Here is a 19,659-nt window from a genome sequence, read left to right as displayed (position 1 = left end):
GCCAATATTCCAACGGTTCCAAGTGCCTTTCGGGTTTCACAAATGTGGTCGAAATTTGTGAAACTATGTGCAGGAGCCGCTGTCATGTCATCATCTTCACCATTATCATCAATGGCCATGTCTGTGTTGTCTGCTTTTTCTGTTGTTTCGTCCTGATCCTCCGCTAGGTTGCCATCAGCCGGATCCGGGATATATAAGTGTTCATGAGTTTCGTTTGTTTTCGGTTTTCCATATGATCTTTTTTCGGTTCTTATCTGTTTTACAGTGTATCAGCTTTGTAATAGTCTCTTTAGATTTTTTCCTCTACTTGTCTTCTCTGTCACTGTCTTATGTTTTTTTGAAGTTTGCTTGCTGTCCTTGATTTTTATATCCTTCTTGGAGGTTTTTTAATCACGTTTTTCTTTTTTCTGCTGTGGTTCTGTTACTCTTTCTTGTTCCTGCCCTCGTTGTCATCTTTTTCTTCGGTGCCATTGCTTCTTTTAGAATACTTATAAATGCATCATCGTTGTTAGCGTCAGAGTACTTAACTTTTATAAGGTCACCTGAGCTAAAGCTCAGGTGACCTATTGCTATCCATTTTCGTCCGTCGTTGTCCGTCGTCCGTAAACATTTTACTTTTCAAACTTAAAGTCAAGTTCTGCTGGGCCGATTGAACTGAATGTTGGTGGAAATGATCGCATTATGGTCCTGACAAAGTGTTGTTATTTTTCGGGTCAATCAGAAATCCAATATGGCCGCCACGACCGCCATTTTGAAAAACTATTTCAAACTTAAAGTCAAGTTCTGCTGGGCAGATTGAACTGAAAGTTGGTAGGAATGATCGACTCATGGTCCTGACAAAGTGTTTTTATTTTTCGGGTCAATCAGAAATCCAATATGGCCGCCATTTTGAAAAACTATTTTAAACTTCAAGTCACGTTCTGCTAGGCCGATTGAACTGAAACTTTGTAGGAATGATGGACTCATGGTCCTGACAAAGTGTTGTTATTTTTCGGGTCGTTCAGAAATCCAATATGGCCGCCACGGCCGCCATTTTGAAAAACTATTTCAAACCTAAAGTCAAGTTCTGCTGGGCAGATTGAACTGAAAATTGGTAGGAATGATCGACTCATGGTCCTGACAAAGTTTTATTCGATATTTTGTTACTTTGAAAAATATAAGGCAAAATTATAATAATAAGAAATGGTGTTTTTTCTTAAATTCTTAACATATACACGTGCAATGAGCTAATTCCTATTAATAAAACACTGAACATCTGGTCCCCAACGGAAAACATAACAAACATTGCAAAACACTAGGTGTTTTTCAAGTTTTTTTATTTATATTTTTGGGAATAATTCGGTAACATATATATATATACATACATTATAGCAATTATTTATATATTAGTAACTACAATAACATCATATATCACAATAACTGCAAGATAATATCTGTATGATATATGGTAATTACAAGGAAATATTTCTTATACAAGAAAATGTAATAGTAACTTCAAGAAAATATTCATATAGTAGTCTAATTTGTTTATATAATAGTAACTATACGAGATCATTAATATAACAAATATTAGCTAAATGAAATCATTTATACTATTATAGCAACTGCAACATTTATTTATATTAAAGTAACAACAATGAAATCTTAATGTAATAGTACAGTTGTGTGAACGCACAACGCACCAAAAATAGCGTGCACGCACCGTGCATACATCGTTCACACACTGTCTGCACATCGTCCACACATGGTGCGCACAACTGTGCGATTTAACAATCGTTCGCCCCGTTGTGCGCTTCTCTCCGCACAACTGTTCATTTGCATTCGGTTTGCATATAGCTCCCCTTCACCTGTGTTTTCACACCCCAGGCCCTACCCGACGAAATACGTAAGCGCCCCTGGCGGGGGAAAACTACCGTCCAGGTACATGTAGACGGCTAGTGGCTATGTTTACCTGTATTCGGGACTGTGTTGTGATTTCACAGGTGTCGATTAAGGTCGTTTAAAAAATACCAAAAACACAATTTCTAAATTTAAGAAAGTGTAGATATAAAGATAGGTTTACAGATGTAGGTAGGATATAGAAACATACAAAAAAATCAAGGTTTATGTGTTTAAACACGAAACGGTATATATTGTTAAGGCATTCCTCAATTTACACCAACCACGATTGTTATCGCACAACGTTCGTCCATCGTGCACGCAAATGTCCGCAAGATGTGATCGCCCAAATTTTTAGCGTTCGCACATCATGGACACATCGTGCACACATCGTTCGCACATCGCACATCGTGTAACGTTGTGTGATCTCACAACTGTAACTACAAGAACATTATTGTTTGTATTTTATTATATTTGCCCTCGTTATGCATTAGTTAAAATCTTGAAAGGTTTTGTCCTAGTACATGTGTCTTTCCAAAAGATGTTAGACAAGGTGATAGTTGCAACTAGCTTGTACCGTTCGGAACAATAAGCCATTTGAAATTTTACTCCTCAATTGGTTTATGATACTTGGCCACCAGTTTTATGATTTTTCCCTCGTATATCCATTACAAAAACGGGATACAATAAAAACGCAAATCTCTAAGTTTTCATAGAAAATGTTCCTTCTAAGTTTCAATTTAATTATATCTTTTATTGTATCAAACCGAATAAAAGGGAATCGGGCAACATGCAAAGCCTATGCAAGGGTGATAGATTTGGAACATCAGGCAATGTTGAAATTTAATTCATACTAAGAAGCCCCTACCCAATGTTTGTGTGTTTGACAGGGAGACCTGATATTTATGATTTCCCAGAGTATAATCAAGGCGAATCACAATGGCCAATCACTGTCTAATTAATGAATGAAAAACCACTATTTATAGAGAACTATTTACAAGAGCATTATCTAAGTTACAGTTACAAGGATAAGAGGGAGATACATGAATGTAAATCCTCTCTGTATACACCAGGCGAACAAGGCTAAAGTTTGTTGAGGGTCAAATACGGCTAGGACATCCTTCCAAAAAATGACGGTCTCCACAAACCGGTAGCGATTTTGAAAGGAATGGAGACCGGCTTGGATTTAATCCATCATTTGGTCGATGACGAATATGGTGCTGGGAAAGGCCATTGTGATAATGATACGGAAACGCGCTAAAAAGGCGTTAAATACAATTCACCCGTACCTAATAGAAGACTTGCCTTTAACCGAGTACTCCAATCCCACATAGACAGAAAATGCAACAAAAATGAAACACATTATATGAAGTGTATTACATGTGTTTATTATATAGCATTGAACATTTCTATAAAAAGATGTGACGGATATCTCCAATAATGAAAAGAAAATATGAAGAAGAAAATACTTTTTACTGTTTATTGCATTTTTTCTCAGAAAATGAGATCTATATCTATAATTCTCCATATATGCAAATACAATATAGCTGTTTCCTGAAAAAAATCATATTAGGCCTGTAGCATGCTGGGATGAAGGGCTACCAAGTTTGTTAAAATTAATTACCTTGACCCACTTTCAAGGTCATAGGGGTCAAATGTCGTAAAATCTTCAAACGACTTATTTTCAATAACAAACAGGCCCAGATTACTGATATTGGGCCTTTAGCATGCTGGGATAAAGGGCTACAAAGTTTGTTAAAATTAATGACCTTGACCCACTTTCAAGGTCACAGGGGTCAAATGTGGTAAAATCTTCAAACGACTTATTTTCAATAACAAACAGGCCCAGATTACTGATATTGGGCCTTTAGCATGCTGGGATAAAGGGCTACAAAGTTTGTTAAAATTAATGACCTTGACCCACTTTCAAGGTCACAGGGGTCAAATGTGGTAAAATCTTCAAACGATTTTTCTCAATAACCAAAATGCCAAGGGTACTGATATTGGGCCTGTAACATGCACTAATGAATGGCTACCAAGTTTATTCAACTGAATGACCCTTGACTTATATTCAAGGTCACAAGGGTTGGCTATGTTAAAAACCGTTAAAAAAAAATCCTATGAATAATCAAGAGGCCAAGTGTGATGATATTTGGCTAGTAGGATGATGGGATGAAGGGCTACAAAGTTTGTTTAAATGAATGACCTTCATCTTTTCAAGGTCCCAGGTGTCAAATATGTTTTAAGCCTTTAAACAACTTCTGAATAACAAAGAGGCCTAGGATAATGCCAGTAACAGGCTCGGATGACGGACTACCAAGTTTGTTCAAATGAATGACCTTGACAAATATTCAAGGTCACAGAGGTCAAATATGTCAAAAAACTTTAAACAACTTCTTAATAAGCTAAAGGCCTTGGGTGATGATATTTGGCCATTATTAACATGCTGGGATAAAAGACTACCAAGTGAATGACCTTCGCCAATATTCAAGGTCATAGTGGTCAATATATGTTTAAATCTTTAAATGATTTGTTCTGTATAACAAAAAGTCCCAGGGTAATGGTAGTTTGCCAGAAGCATGCTGGGTTGGAAGACTATCAACCTAATGTCCTTGTTCGACATTCAAGGTCACAGGTGTCATATAGATGAGCGATAGAAAATAACCGTAGAATGCTGTACTATGAAGCAAAGGAAGTAAAAGTGTACCATAAAGATATGAAAAATAAAAACGTATCTAACAACTTGGAATATAAATGCTAACCCTATACACTATGGTCCTTTTTCAACTTAATCACCACATAGTATTTTAATTAGGAAATAGCCGAATAATAGTAGTAAATAAAGTTCAAGTGTACCATAAAGATGTGAAAAATCAAAAACTATCGAACTTGTTTGATTATAAATATTAACCCTATACCATGTGGTCGTTTTACAACTTAAAAATGTCTAACGATGTTCACATAGTACTTTATTTAGAATGTAGATGTAAAATATTGATAAACGATACAAGTACTGTAAAAATGAGATAAAGATTTGGAAAATCAAAAAACCTATACCATGTGGAGATTTTACAACTATAATGTCACGTGTAATGCCTTGTAAAATAAATAACAAAATGCGTTTGCTAAGTGTATTTAAGATTTTTATTATTCTGTTTTATCAATTAAATACACACAAAAACAGGGGAGGCCGTCCTTAAATGACCTTAGCTGTTAATAGGACGTTAAACAAAATCAAACAAACAAACAAACAAACACGAAAACAATAGTTTTCTGTAAGTGTTCTTGATTCTGGAAAGAGCAGTATTCTTAAGGTGCTAAATCCAGGCTTGGGACGCGGACCCTGCTATTGTAAGCCCAAAATTTCAAGACAGCCTGGTGCCTTATTTTTATTTTTTATTTTTCATTTATCTTCCTTTTTTTGGTGCATCCTATTTCAATTTCTATTAATCAAAAATTTATACTGATTGGTTTTAATTCAAAAACACTGTTCCTTTTATTGATAAGATAATTTCTTTTGATACATGAAATTGTCATAAAAATAAACATGATTAATTTCAAAATAAACCAAAATCAACATAAATCAAAATATTTTCACATTGATTTGTTGCTGATTGGAAATTCAATGTTCCCTTCTTTGAATCGATAATTTGTTTATGTATATTTTACAGTCATTAGAATTATAATTAATTAATTACATGCAATAGGTTGCCTTTTTACATTGACATGTTTATACTGTTTGGTTAAAAGTCTAAAATACGTACTCAATATATTGCGTCTAACCTTATTTTGTGATACATATGTACTTTGTCACGTCGCTGTCTTTACGCGGTCAGCAATTTGTTTGCCAGAGAACTTTTCAGTGATTTGCTGCCCTTCTTGAGGACTTTGCAATCCGGTTTTCTATTTTTTGATGCGCCTGCTCTGGAGCTGGACACGCAATTTCACCGATACCTCCGATGCCTCAATTATATTGCCATCACAGGCTTGCAGGTCAGCCTCTGAAGCTTCGATTTCAATGTCTGTAGCCTCAATCGCTATGCCATCATCGGCCTGCATGTCAGCATCCCCCATTGACTTTTCCTCCGCTGGCAATCTATTGCAAGTTAACATTACCTTTCCTATTATGTGGAATAGGATTCCTGCTGCCGCGAATGTAACTGATAGTATACATCCGCTGGGCCTATTGGTCATGTGGCTGGCCAATTTTTCTCGTGTTTCTGGGTTGGCTTCCCTGACATGGGTTACGGTGCTCTTTCAGATCTTTGTCGACGTCACAGCAGGGGCATTTGGTAAGACAGATTACCATAAGCTCTGAATTGCACTGTTGACTCGACTTCCGGTCATCTGCATTGGTCTTTGTTGTGGCACCGGCCACGTAAGGAAGAATGTGGCCGTGTCAGTCTCAAAAGCCATTTGGAAAGCCAGGAAGCATCCTTCTGATAATTTGGTACACCTTCATCCTTCCATGTAATTCCCGCGATAGCCCTAACATCACCGGGGTTCTAAATCCGGTTTTATGGTTGGCGGCTGAGATAACAAAACCATCTGGAGTCTCTATGGCGTACCGGAAGGACCGTAGGGTCAGGTTGGCAATGGCACCAACGCCCAGTGTGTTGGTGCAAAGGATATGAAAAAATGAGGTAATTCCCCATGATACAGTAAATTTCAGATGTCAGTTGCCACCTGACACCGTATTTGATATGTTCAATGTATGTGGTTGCTCGGGCAACCACCAGCCAGTTCATGACATTGTGGATGTCTTCTGGTGTTATGCGATCCTCGGATCCCTTACCTGGCGTTCCACCATCCTTTGTCTTGCTGATTTCCCAATTTCACAAGACCCACTTTCGTAATATTGGTGCCTTTCGGATTCCGATCCTCTAAAAAACCCACACAATTCTCTCAACGAAGACAAGTAACTTTTACGTCAATCACACTCTAAATATTGAATACTTTAGGGGCATGCTGGGTGGCTGCTTTCTCCTCTTTGCACATGTATATGCCCATCAACCAACGGTAGAAGGCCGATAGTACGGGGTGTGCTTGGTAAGTTTCGTACTTTCTGGTAGCTGTACTTTCAATTGTAGTTCTCCTACCAGCAGCAGCATTTGTATCAAATAGTTCAGGAACAGTCTCTTCCTGCACATCCATGTCCTGCAGTTCAGGAAATTTAGAAAAAAAATTCTCTGTAGTCTGAATGAAATCATCGTGTTCGATTCTGAATCTGGTTGTCTCGAACGTGTATAGGCTTTATTTGTTCAGAAATGTATTATCTACAATAGTGTATATTTAAATATTGAGTTGTTGACAAAATAAAAAACACATGGTGTTAACTTTTTACCCCCCTTGTTCCAATAAGTGATGCGATTAATCCTATATTTTACTGATGAAGGTTTGTAATTCATTGATTATATGAGCTATCTAACCATTTGGTTGTCTACTTAATTTATAAATTAACATATTATCTAAAACTAATTGGAAAAACTAATATTAAAATAATCGTAAGTAGGCACTTTTATATATTTAAAAACACAACATGTGTAAAAATAGCTAAATGTACAAAACCAAAAATTACCATAATTGCACGTAAAAACAATTTCACAGAAATGAAATCACAACCTGTGTAAAATTAGCAAAATAAATGAAAATACATAACGCAAGTATTTTGGTTGCCTACTTAATTTGTATATTAACGTTTGATTTAAACTGATTGGAAAAGTAAATATTAAATTTATCTTAAGTAGACACTTTTTGTAGTGTGATTAAGCCTTTAATTCATGGATACAAACTCCCAGAGAAGGAGGGTAAAAACCTGCAACAATACAACATAAAACCTGATCTGCTGTTTGTTATGATGTAAATATACATAAAGCTGGTTAATCTACATGACAGCAACTAACCTGTTTAACAGCTTATAGGTATGTATACAATTATATAGCATGGCATTTAAGAGTCTATTGAAGGTATGCATTATGTATGTTGATAAGTTTGCATGACAACACTATTATAGCAACTTAGGTCAGGAGTGTAGAATTCCGTGCTCACGGTTATCAGTACTCTCATTATTACGGTAAATACGGTTAAAACCACAGAAATACTTCCATTAGCACATATGAACACAAAATATATCAGAGGAATCTATATTATTAGGGCATGTTTATATAAATTGGACTCCAAACTCCTGAGAAACAAACCTACACTCAAATCAAACTTGTATGTGGTAGTAACTTATATTTGCGTATACATCCTGATGCATCAGTCGTAATCACTGACTGAACATGGCAATCAGTACGAATTATCACATATTTATATAGTTCGATCGGATACAATGTGCACAGATTGAGTCATTGGCTTATATATGATTAATTTGTCATGATTATGTTAATTGACGTGTCACTTACGCCTTGGCTTCTCTGATTTATGAAACACAAAAATTATCCACGCTGCCATGCGTTCGAAGTAACGGCAATCACTAACGCATCTCACTTAGGTGTAGCAACTAAAGGGAAATAACTCTTCACTAATAAATCCTAACACGACACTTTTATATAATTAAAAACACAACTTGTGTGTAAAATAGCTAAATAAACAAAATACATCTGATTCAAAACATTAGAAAAATACGAAAATTGTTAGTATTGAACGCAAAAACAATTTCACAGAAATGATATAATAACATGGGTAAAATTTACAAAATCAATGAAAATACAAGGTTTTTTGATTACCTACTTAATTGATATATTTACATTTGATTCAAAACTGACTGGATAATCTAATATTAAAATTATCTTAACTAGACATTTTTATGAAATTAGAAGCACTTTCTGTGAAAATTAACTAAATTGAACAAAAAACATGAGCTTTTTTCGAACGATGTTGATCAGGACTTTTGCTCATTTCAATGTTCAAATGTTCAAATTTCCTTTCTTTGTGATCAAACTGCAAATTTTCCCTTTCTGCAACCTCTTCGGGCCTTCCTGACTGTCTTATAAATCTTTTTGTTATATAAATTGACAAGATGTGTTTCGGAAACTTTTTCCAATACCATTTTTGCAGTTAGGGTTAGATCAGAATGGATCAAGTCTTTGCAGAGAGTTAGCAAGAGCTGACTGTCACTTCAGGTGAAACTTCTTCCACCCTTAGGAATCTCATTCTTGCTCTGTTGTACACTACTTTTCTTCTTCCATGCTTCCTGGCTCTTTTGTACACGAATTGTCTTCCATGGTTTCTTCCTCGTGGTTGCTCTCCATGTCTCCAGTGGCTCGTTTTTGCCTTGGAATACTCTTGGCCTCTTTTATAAATTTCTGCACTTGTGATTTATCCAATCTATGGACTCGGCTCAAATGTCTGTCTAGTCTGATCACTCGTGCGGGACAGCCACCCGTTGGGCAGTCTCTGTATTTGGCCTCCGCTGTTGACGTCATTTACCTATTTTGTGCTGTCGCCCTTAAAACCTGAAAATGGGTAACCTTGTCATGTGCGGTTGTCTGATGCCTCACCATGTCGACCACCGAAATTCCACATGTATCGCAGATTTTGCGCTTTCTGGGGTTGTTGGACACCTGTCTCCTTGAGACCGTCCATCTGATATGTTGTTTTGATTTTTCTAGCAGTTGAATAAACACGTACGTATTTTGAAAGTGTCAAATTCCTGCTTTTTGTTGTTTTCTCTTTGTTCTCATTGAGATTGAAGTCCGGATCAAGACCATCGTCAACGTCAGATTCATCATCAGTCCTTTCAGTGTTTTTCCTAGGTTTTATTGTTTTCACTATTGTAATACATGTCCTGACTGAAATCGTCGTCTGTGTCGACGTCCGTGCTGTGACCGTCAATGTGTTCACTATTGTCTTCCTGACCATCAAAGTGTTCGCTGTTGTCCTTCTTACCGTCTTGGGGTTCACTGTTATCCTCCTAACCGTCGTGGTCCTCTCAGTCGACGTCCATGTTGTGACCGTCTTGGTATTCACTGTTGTCTCTTTGACCGTCGTGATGCTCACTGTTTTCTTCCTTACCTTCGCGGTCCTCTCCGTCTAAGGCTAGACGGTTAAGGTTGTCTTCTTGAGTCACCCTTTTGATTCGTCTAAATTTATTTTTGCGTGCTATTCTGTAACAATAAAGTGTGTTATGATAATTATCCCCCGCTTTCATCGAAACGGGGGATATTGATTTTTCGGTCACCTGAGACAAAGTCTCAAGTGACATATTGCGATCGCCTTTTGTCCGTCGTCGTCCGTCGTCCGTCGTGCGTCCGTAAACAATTTACATTTTCGACTTCTTCTCCAAAACCCCTAAACCAATTTCAATGAAATTTTGCAGAAACCATCCATGGCCAAAGTTCAACTAAAACTGTGAATTATATGGTCCCCAGCCCCCAGGGGCCTGAGGGGTGGGGCCAAAAATGGTAAAATTGACTGAAATTTCAAAAATCTTCTTCTCAAGATCCAGATATGGTAGAATCAAATACTCTTCATAGATAGAAGGGTCTTAAGGTGCTTTGCTAAAATTTTGAGTTTCTTGACCCTGGGGTCTCACGTTTCCCCCTAGGGAGGGGGTAAACTTTACTATAGTGTATATAGGGAAATCACATTTTGGACTAACATTTGTTTAATTGCCATTGGAAGTAATTCAATTTAGGTTAGCATTATCAGTATTGGATAGCAGCTTGATAGTCTGCACATATCAGCCCTGACTGACCCCCCGGGGCTGATGGGTGGGGCCAAAAAGGGTCGAATTGACTGAAATTTCAAAAATCTTCTTCTCAAGACCCAGATATGGTAGAATCAAATACGCTTCATAGATGGAAGGGTCTTAAGGTGCTCTACCAAAATTGTGAATTTCATGGCCCTAGGGTCTCACGTTTCCCCCTAGGGAGGGGGTAAACTTTACTATAGTTTATATAGGGAAATCACATTTTGGACCAACATTTGTTTAATTGCCATTGGAAGTAATTAAATTTGGGTTAGAATTATTAGTATTGGATAGCAGTTTGATGGTATGCACATATTAGCTCTGACTGACCCCCTGGGGCTGATGGGTTGGGCCAAAAAGGGTTGAATTGACTGAAATTTCAAAAATCTTCTTCTCAAGACCCAGATATGGTAGAATCAAATACTCTTCATAGATGGAAGGGTCTTCAGGTGCTTTACCAAAATTGTGAATTTCATGACCCTGGGGTCTCGCGTTTCCCCCTGGGGAAGGAGGGGGGAAATTTGTTATGGTTTATAATGGCAAATGCTACTTTGAATATTACATGCTGATAACTTGATTAGAATTTTAACCCTAAGTTGACAGTTTGATACTTTGTAAATTTTGAGCCATCCCTACCCCCAAGGGCTGTAAGGTGGGGCCCAATGGAGTCTTGTGTGCTAAAATAAAATTTCTTCATTTTCCTTGTTTAGAATCAGAAGTGCTGTTTCAGATACTTTTCAGTCTTAAATCTGCACGCTAGATATTGTTTTTTTTTCCACTTTGAATAATATTTCTGTTCATGTTAAAAACAAAATTCAACTCTCTGTATAAATATATCAGGTGACCGTTAAGGCCCATGGGCCTCTTGTTGTTTGTCCATCTGTCTGTCTGTCTGTCACGCTTCGTTTTCGTGCAATAACTGCAACAAATGTTAACCGATTTTCTTTAAACTTGGTAACAGGTTAAATGCCTGAAGGGCTCGACTAAGTTAGATTATGTCTCATCAGTTCGATAGTATTGAGGTTAGACCTAACCTCAATAATGTTAACCTACAATATGTCCTGCAAGCGGGGGATATACATTCCACGAATGTGCTCGTTTCCATAGTAACGCTGTATCAGATTAGCTTTACGTCCTTTCTCGCCGATATTCAATGAGGAAATGATGATTTCCTGTCACGCTAAAATAGTGTTTCCTGGGATAGAGAACGATCTCTTCACAACTCTTGATGAGGTCTCCCCTCTTTTTTGAATGTCTACTTACTTACTACTTTAAAGATATTTTTGTTTATTCATCCACGTTTGAAGAACCTTTCCGAGAATAATTAGTCTAAACTCTTACGCTTTTCCGTCCGTATCCTGTCCGCAATTTTCTTGTCTGTACTTTGACCAAATCTTTCTTTTAATCTATTGTAAAGATCCATTCCTTCTTCTGTAGAAGTTAGACATTCAACAATTTCTTTGGCGCTAATTGATTGTCGGGTTACAAATCTGCCACTTAGTCTAAGAAAAAGATGTGACTCAACTTGGTGTAAGTTTCTTCGACCATGTGACAAGGTGGTCCTTTCTTTCTGACCGGTACTTTTCATGACTTATTCCTGATTTCTTTCTTCATCGACTGGATCCGAGGACGAGGAGGGTTGTTCTTGAGTTTGCGCACCTACAATAGGCCGGCGTGCTTTTCCTGACGTTCCTACCTCGATCCGAGGAGGGTTGTTGTTGAGCTTGCGTACCTAGGTCGGACTTGGTTTTCCTGACGTTCTCAGATCGATCCGAGGAGGGTTGTTCTTGAGTTTGCGCACCTAGGCCGGACTTGCTTTTCCTGACGTTCTGACTTCGATCCGAGGCGGGTTGTTGCTGAGGTTGCGCACCTAGGTCGGACTTGCTTTTCCTGACGTTCTTACTCTGATCTTCTTGGTCGTCCTCATCCGAGGAGGGTTGAGATCTTCATTGATATAGGGAGGGCATTTTCGACCAATTTCACCATGTCGTAAAACATGTGACTGGGTCGTGTGAGATGCCTGTGCCATCCTCGACGATCTCGACGGCTCCGATCTCCTCACATTCGTCGCTACAAATTTGCGGTTGAGGGTTGCTCTTAGCACATAATCCTTGTGAACAGACTGCCACGTCCGCTGTACAATCATATTCAATAAAGAATGAGTTATAGATTTCGGGTCGCTGTCTTTGAGTGGATATGAATAAAATATCCCCTTACTCGGGTCTTTGTTTAGAATAGAAAGTCTGTCCCTCAGTGACCGGTAGGCCAGCAGGTACTGGAAAAGTGGATCCGGAAGGCCCAGAGCTTCCGATGTCAGACCTGTTTACTACTACGGATTCGCCGTATTTTCTACGTTTTTAACAGTTAAAATACGCTCTACGGTTTATCATTGAAAAACTACGGATTTTGATATATAATCGGTCATTTTCGTTTTTTAAAGCGTATTTCCGTTCCTTGTCGCTATGATGGGTATTTAGACAGTACCCGTGATCATTCGAACGCTTGCATGATAACAAAACATTAGTTAACAAGCCTCTTGCGGACAGGATTAGTTCTAGAGGCCCGGATGTACACGTAAAGATGGCAGAAAAACGCCGTCTGCTCGATGATGAAAAAGAAACGGTTGGAACTAAAAAAGCCAAAAACAAACTAACAATCAAAAGTATAAAGTTGCATACAAAGATTTATGGAAATGTCTACCAAAGGGGACACTTATGTGCATTGTTTAACTTGCAATGTTGATTTCATGTGTGTACACGGAGGTCGCAACGACTGTAAGAGACACATCGAGTCTGCGTCACACAATCAATGGTCGAAGATAAAAAAAAAATCAAACAAAGACATTTCAAACATGCTACAGACATTCAGATCGGAAAAAGACTTGATAGTTACGAACGCAGAAGTGTTGATGTGCGAGTTTATTTCCGAAATGAACTTGTCCCTATCCACGGCAAAAAGGATGACTGAAACGCTGAAAACAATGTTCCCCGATTCGGAAATTGCCAATGGTAGGTTATAATTTAAAAATGTTGTCATAGTTAATTTATTTCTTAAGGAAAAACTTCAAGAGAATTATGTTTAAATGAATATTTTTGGTGTTAACATGATTTTAATGTGGAACCAAAGACAAAGAGGTGAGTGTGTTCTAAATATATTCTAAAATCTTTCTATCAAACAGAGAGGGGGAGGTGTTTTCATTAGGATAAATGAAACGCCTATCCCCAACCCCTCTCAAAACTTCTGCCTCATCCCCAACTTTTGATTGGCCTATTAAAAAGAAAAAGAAACCATTGTATACAGGGAGTTTATACCCTTTTATAAAAAAAATATTCTGTGCAAAATGCAGCATTGGCACTCCCAGTAATACATGTATTTTTGTATATTTTTCAGGCATGAAGTGTGGTAGAAACAAGGCAACAGCCATCATTTGTGATCTTGCTGACATCACCAAAAAATCTCTTGCAGAGAGAATGAGAACCGCCCCATTCACTGTTTCTATTGATGGTAGCAATGATGATACCAGTAAGCAGTTTCCACTAGTTGTAAGAACTGTGGATCCGGAGTCGATGACTGTAGACTCAGAACTGCTTTCCATACCAGTCTGCACAGAATCTGCTACAGGTATTACTTTAAAAAAGTAGCTCTGTCATTATATGATTATATAAAATACTATATTACTACAATATGCAGGGGTTTCATGCCTCATAAGTAGATGGTCTATCCTGATGCAGTCTTTAACAATTTGCATCATTGACCATTTCTTGAGCTGTAAAATACTTAAGATCAGGAGAAGACTTGATCCTGTTTGTAGTTTTACTTAACATTAAGAAAAAATATGCACCATTTACTTAACGTTATGAAGAATGTGTGCAATTCAATCTGATGCATGCCTGTTCTTCTTTTCAGGGAGAAACATTTTTGGACTTATGGACAAGGAGTTGAAGGCCAGAAATATACCTTGGGAGAACTGTTTGTCTTTGGGCTGCGATAATGCCAGTGTGATGACTGGTCACAAGAAAGGTGTGATAGCATTGTAAAATTTTACATACACCAAATACTTAAATATTTAAAAAAAAAAAAAAATACTTCAAAAATAATTACTTCAAAAATTACTTCACTTTTTTGTTAAATATTTCAGTTTTGTCAAAAAGTAGAACATGATGCAATGATCTTTAAATAGCCTTTGCATGAAAGGGTTAATCCACTTTATAACTGATTATTTATTGTATGCATTGTATTGACACATATTATATAAATACTTAACTCAAATGATTAATGTTTCTATCTATATATCTATCTAGGTGTGTTTGCCTTTGTTAAGGAACAGCAGCCACAAGTGTATCTTTCTGGTTGTCCTCTACACCTAGTTCATATAGCAGCAAGGAAGGCAGCAGAAGCCCTCTCGGCCATTGATGAGGTATTGGTTGACATATACTACTACTTCAACAAAAGTGACAAGAGAAAATCGGAGTTCAGGGGCACACAATCACTCTATGATGTTGACCAGAAGAAGATGTTGAAGCATGTTTGCACAAGATGGCTCAGCATTGGAAGGTACATTCTTTATAAATTACATTCAGTTAGATGATATAGTCTGATAATGTTGTATATTATGCAAGAAAATCCTCTTTTAATAAAATTTTCCTCGCACAATATTCTTCTAATGGATATTTCTTTATTTTGGGGTTTTTCAGGTGCATTGAGAGGCTTCTTCAAAACTGGGACCCACTGAAGGTTTACTTTAAGACACAGAAAGAGTTGCACGACTCCAAGAAGGGGTCCAAAACTAGTGTGGAGAAGAGCTCTCAGGTCTGCAAACCTTCAAGTGATAAGACAATACAGGCTGCTGAGAAACCAGGAAAATCACAGTTAGGAAAGGAAGATACTACAAAGAAGAGCCAGACTGTTAAGAAACCAAGTAGCACATGTATAAATAAGACACATGACAGCAAAAAAGATGACAGTATGAAGGTATCTGTTGGTGGCTATATGGAACAATCATATGCTGAAAAGAAAGTTGAAGTGATATTTGATTTCATTCGCTCACCTACCAACAAGAGATACACAATTAAAGTATTTGATGAGACTCTGACCTGTCTTCAAGCAGAAGATCCAAGAATTCACACCCTCCGGCGATCTCTCCACCGTCTTCTGATGAACATTCTGGTTCGCTTTGTTGAACCTAGTGCTATAACAGGGAAAGCTGCAGATGAAGATGACTACCATTCCAGGTACAATTTAAAGTACAATGAAACCATAGTTATAGGTGAGGAGGCCAAGCAGTTCATTGCAAACAAAAGAGAGAATCACTTACGAGACAGTCGAATTGAAGTGTTCTACACCAATGTAAAGTGTTATTTCACAAATGCTTGTAACTACATAAAAGCAAAACTTCCAAACAATGAGCCTTTGTTGAAGTATGCAGAAGTTGTGGATATCTCTCTAAAAGAAACAGCCAATCAGTGTGCTTTGATGTACTTCATAGACAGATTTCCCTGCTTGGGTGCAGGAGTAAGGAAAGATGTTCTGATTGAACAGTTTACTCTTTACCAGAGTTACAATGTTGAAGCATGTGTGAAGGACACTCAGAGGATTGATGAAACTTGGAGGGAGATGGGAAAAATCAAGGATGAAAATGACAATGCTTTGTTCACAGAACTGTCCAAAGTGATGCTGGGAATTATCACCATACCTCACAGTAGTGCACACTGTGAACGTGTCTTTTCAACAGTAAGAAAAAACAGAACTGACCAGAGAAGTTCATTGAACGACAAAACTTTAGAGTCCCTTCTTGTGCTTAAAGGACGGGCAGGGAAGCCTGACAATAGGCACCATGATCGAGACATACTTAAAAGACTGAAAGGGGCCTACTACAGATCATTGAAAGAATAATTTTGTTGTTTGAATATGTTCAGGGTTTAATGCAAGACTTTTATACCTCTATATGAAAATCATAAATAGTTTTCACAGGTCTGCATACAGCTCTGAATTTGGAGAAGTAGTTATCTTAGCAGAGATACACTCATCATGGGCAAAGATTTTTACTGTATGTCTTTGAAATATTTGATTGGTTGTTTTAATATTTCAAGGATTGCATGCAAGACTGTGATAACTCTATGTGATTTTCATAAATAGTTCACAGCCTTGCATGCAACTCTCTTTTTCAATTTAGGTTCTCAAAGAGTACATGTTTATGAAATACCAATTTGAATGGGGTTGTTTGAAAAATAGGGAGTCATCATGGTAGGTGCATGCTAAGTTCCACCTTGGCACAATAGCAGAAACACTTTTATAAAGGGACTACTACAGGTGTTTGAAAAGAGTTGAGACCATGTTGTTTTGGGTTTTTTTTATATTTGAAACAAGCATTAACCAAAGGTTCTTTTAGATTAAGTTCAGACTTAGTTTGTTATACCTGTTGAAATTCCTGTCTTAGAATAAAGGCAATTATACACAAGTTAAAATGTTTTGTTTTTCATGTTATATGCAGTATACACATGGTGAAATCTTAAGATTTCATATTGTATTACAAAGGCAGTGTGTACAAGGTGGAATCTTTAGTTTTCATGTTTAAAAGGGCAATGGGCCTAATAAGTAAAATCTGTACAAACTAAACATGATTTACAGATGAAATTTTCTCAACTTGCATGTATTGCTCTGTTATGAGTGAATACTGCACATACAGTATAGTAGTGTGATGGTGATAAATGACTTGTTAATGCTGCCCAAAACTACTGAGAGTAGCTGTCCAAACTACATAAAGCCTCTAAATAGGGTAAACAGGTCTGCGATGTGAATGCACTTGTTTTGTGTTGTGTCACTTGCAGTACGGCACCCTCTTCGCTAATTCTAACCAGGAATTCGCTGACTTCGTGGGTCGATGGCATAATTAAAAAGTCGCATGTGGCCACCTCCGATGCCCTCTGCCAGACTCTTTTTTCAGCGTACTGGTTGTTCTTGCTTTCCAGAGCTGATGGCGGAAAGGACTGACATGTCGTAGAGTACTTTTTTTGTACTCAAGTACTCCAGAAATAGGATCTAGCTGGATAAGTGACTCTTTACCGTTCTCACCCTGTACTCGGACAGGGCCTGGGAGATCTATTGTTTTATAATGTAGTCTGCATTCATTACGTTGTAAAGGTCATACCCTGTCCCTGGACATGCTGTCCATATCACGTGAACTTGCCGGCTGTGTTGTAGCGAGTATTTGTCCGACTGGAGGTACCCGCAGAATGTGCGCAAAATCTGCAGTCGCACAAACTCTAGGTTAAATGTTTTGCGTCCTCTTGACTCGATAACCTTCTCTTCGTCGGACTCTTCCTCATCATTATCAGCATCTGACTCTTTGTCTAATTTGAAAGAGGAGCCAGAAAAATCCTCTACACCCTCTTCATGACTTGCACCAGTATGGCGACCTCCTCTTTTTTTTTTCTCTTTTTCTTAGCGATGGTCTAATAGACCACGTTTGTCCTGCAGGTAGGGCGTAAGAATTGTACCTGCTGCCCCCAATTGCATGATCGTAAGAGGCGACTAAATTTGGGACCTTATCTCTTCTCTCCTTTCTAAATAACTTTCTTCTTCCTAATGTCTCCCTTGACAATGCCTCACTTTTGGCCATTTGTTGAGCGTTCGCCCCTGTGAGGAAGGCTTTGGGTTCTGTCCCCTGGCCGAGACATACCAAAGTCTTTAAAAATGGTAGTTTATACTCCTGCTTAACGCTCAGCAAATTAGGAGTGGGACGACTGGTTCGCCCGTTGTCAGTATAATGTGACCGGGTGGGGCGTCCTGCTGGGTGTCTTCGGCAGTATGTTTCAGTGAGGTAGCACTATAAAGTCGGCATCAGTTCCGCGCTATCACAAGGAGACAAACACGAACATATCGCAGCCTCCCAAAATACACACGCTAACACTACACGCATGTATCTTGCACACAGGGGAGGCCGTCCTTAAATGACCTTAGCTGTTAATAGGACGTTAAACAAAATCAAACAAACAAACAAACAAATAGACCACGTCGTTGTTTTTGGTTCGGTATCCTCGTCGGAATCAGATATTGCTGTCGGCTTGGCTTCTCAGCCATCGCTTTTTCATCCATTGTCCTCTTTCTTGATTTCGGCTGCTGCCTATCAACATTCGGACAACCTCAATGTCAATGCAAGATTTTACGTTCTCTGGAGGCCAAAGTTTTTTGTTCTGACTTCTTGACGCCGGTCTCTCGGTTTCTGGACAATCCGGCCGCAGCATATCTGCCATCTTGCTATAGTTATCCCACAGGCGCTCGTTCTGTTTTCAGAACTGGGGCGACTGATTTCCTCTGCCCATGGATCGTTCGCATATGGCGCCATATGTTTGACTGGGTTGTAGCACACCTCACATATATGCGGTTCCCGCCTCCGTAACACTCTCTGGTTTACCAGCCTGAGAAAATAATAGGTTATGTCAATACTCTGCGAGGAAAGTATAAGAATGAAAACATCCAGTTTACGAAACTACTAATACTGAATTTGAGAATCAATAATATATTGTAATTCATAAAAGATTAGCCGATACATAAGAAATATCAATTACTTACCGTCGGGAAAGTTTCATCGTCGGTGTCCGGTTTGTCTCGTGGGGTCAAAGTCGACTATTGTGAACCTGTATCATCGTCATCCATCATTTTATGGTCATCTTTATAAGCCCGAGAAAGTAATAGGTTATGTCATAACTCTGTGAGGAAAGTATAGAATATCCAGATTACGAAACTACGGATATGAATTAAAGAATTGGAATAAATGATAATAAACTAAACATTATTATTATTAATTACATACCATAGGACTAATTTCGCTGGTCTGCCGCAGGGTCGGCTGTGCGGTATAGTAAATTCCTCATAAGTTTTTCATTTCTGAACGAATTGACAAACGTTTTTGTATTAATTACCTTAAAACCAATACCTTTAATTTGATATACAATAGAGTGTTTAATTCTGCGTCAATTTTGGCCTGAAAGTAGAGATATCCACGTTCAAACTTATACTTCCGGTAAAATTCGAAGAAAACCGTATTCTTGTTACATGGGTTATATAATCACTCATAGATAATTTATTTC

The 19,659-nt window shown here is 38.1% G+C and overlaps 1 protein-coding gene across 1 annotated transcript; it reads left to right on the top strand.

Annotated features, from left to right (window-relative positions):
- The first annotated feature begins 12,829 nt into the window (after positions 1-12,829).
- LOC110465317 lies at positions 12,830-17,022 on the top strand. Its single transcript, XM_021521049.1, has 5 exons — positions 12,830-13,578; positions 13,961-14,191; positions 14,477-14,590; positions 14,872-15,124; positions 15,265-17,022. Exons 1-5 carry the CDS (start codon positions 13,257-13,259, stop codon positions 16,460-16,462), a joined length of 2,118 nt encoding a protein of 705 aa, XP_021376724.1. The 5' UTR covers positions 12,830-13,256; the 3' UTR covers positions 16,463-17,022.
- The last annotated feature ends 2,637 nt before the right edge of the window (positions 17,023-19,659 follow it).

This window comes from Mizuhopecten yessoensis, unplaced genomic scaffold (genome assembly GCF_002113885.1).
Source record: "Mizuhopecten yessoensis strain PY_sf001 unplaced genomic scaffold, ASM211388v2 scaffold11069, whole genome shotgun sequence".
Lineage (NCBI taxonomy): Eukaryota > Metazoa > Mollusca > Bivalvia > Pectinida > Pectinidae > Mizuhopecten > Mizuhopecten yessoensis.
This window is presented reverse-complemented; position numbering and strand designations above follow the sequence as displayed.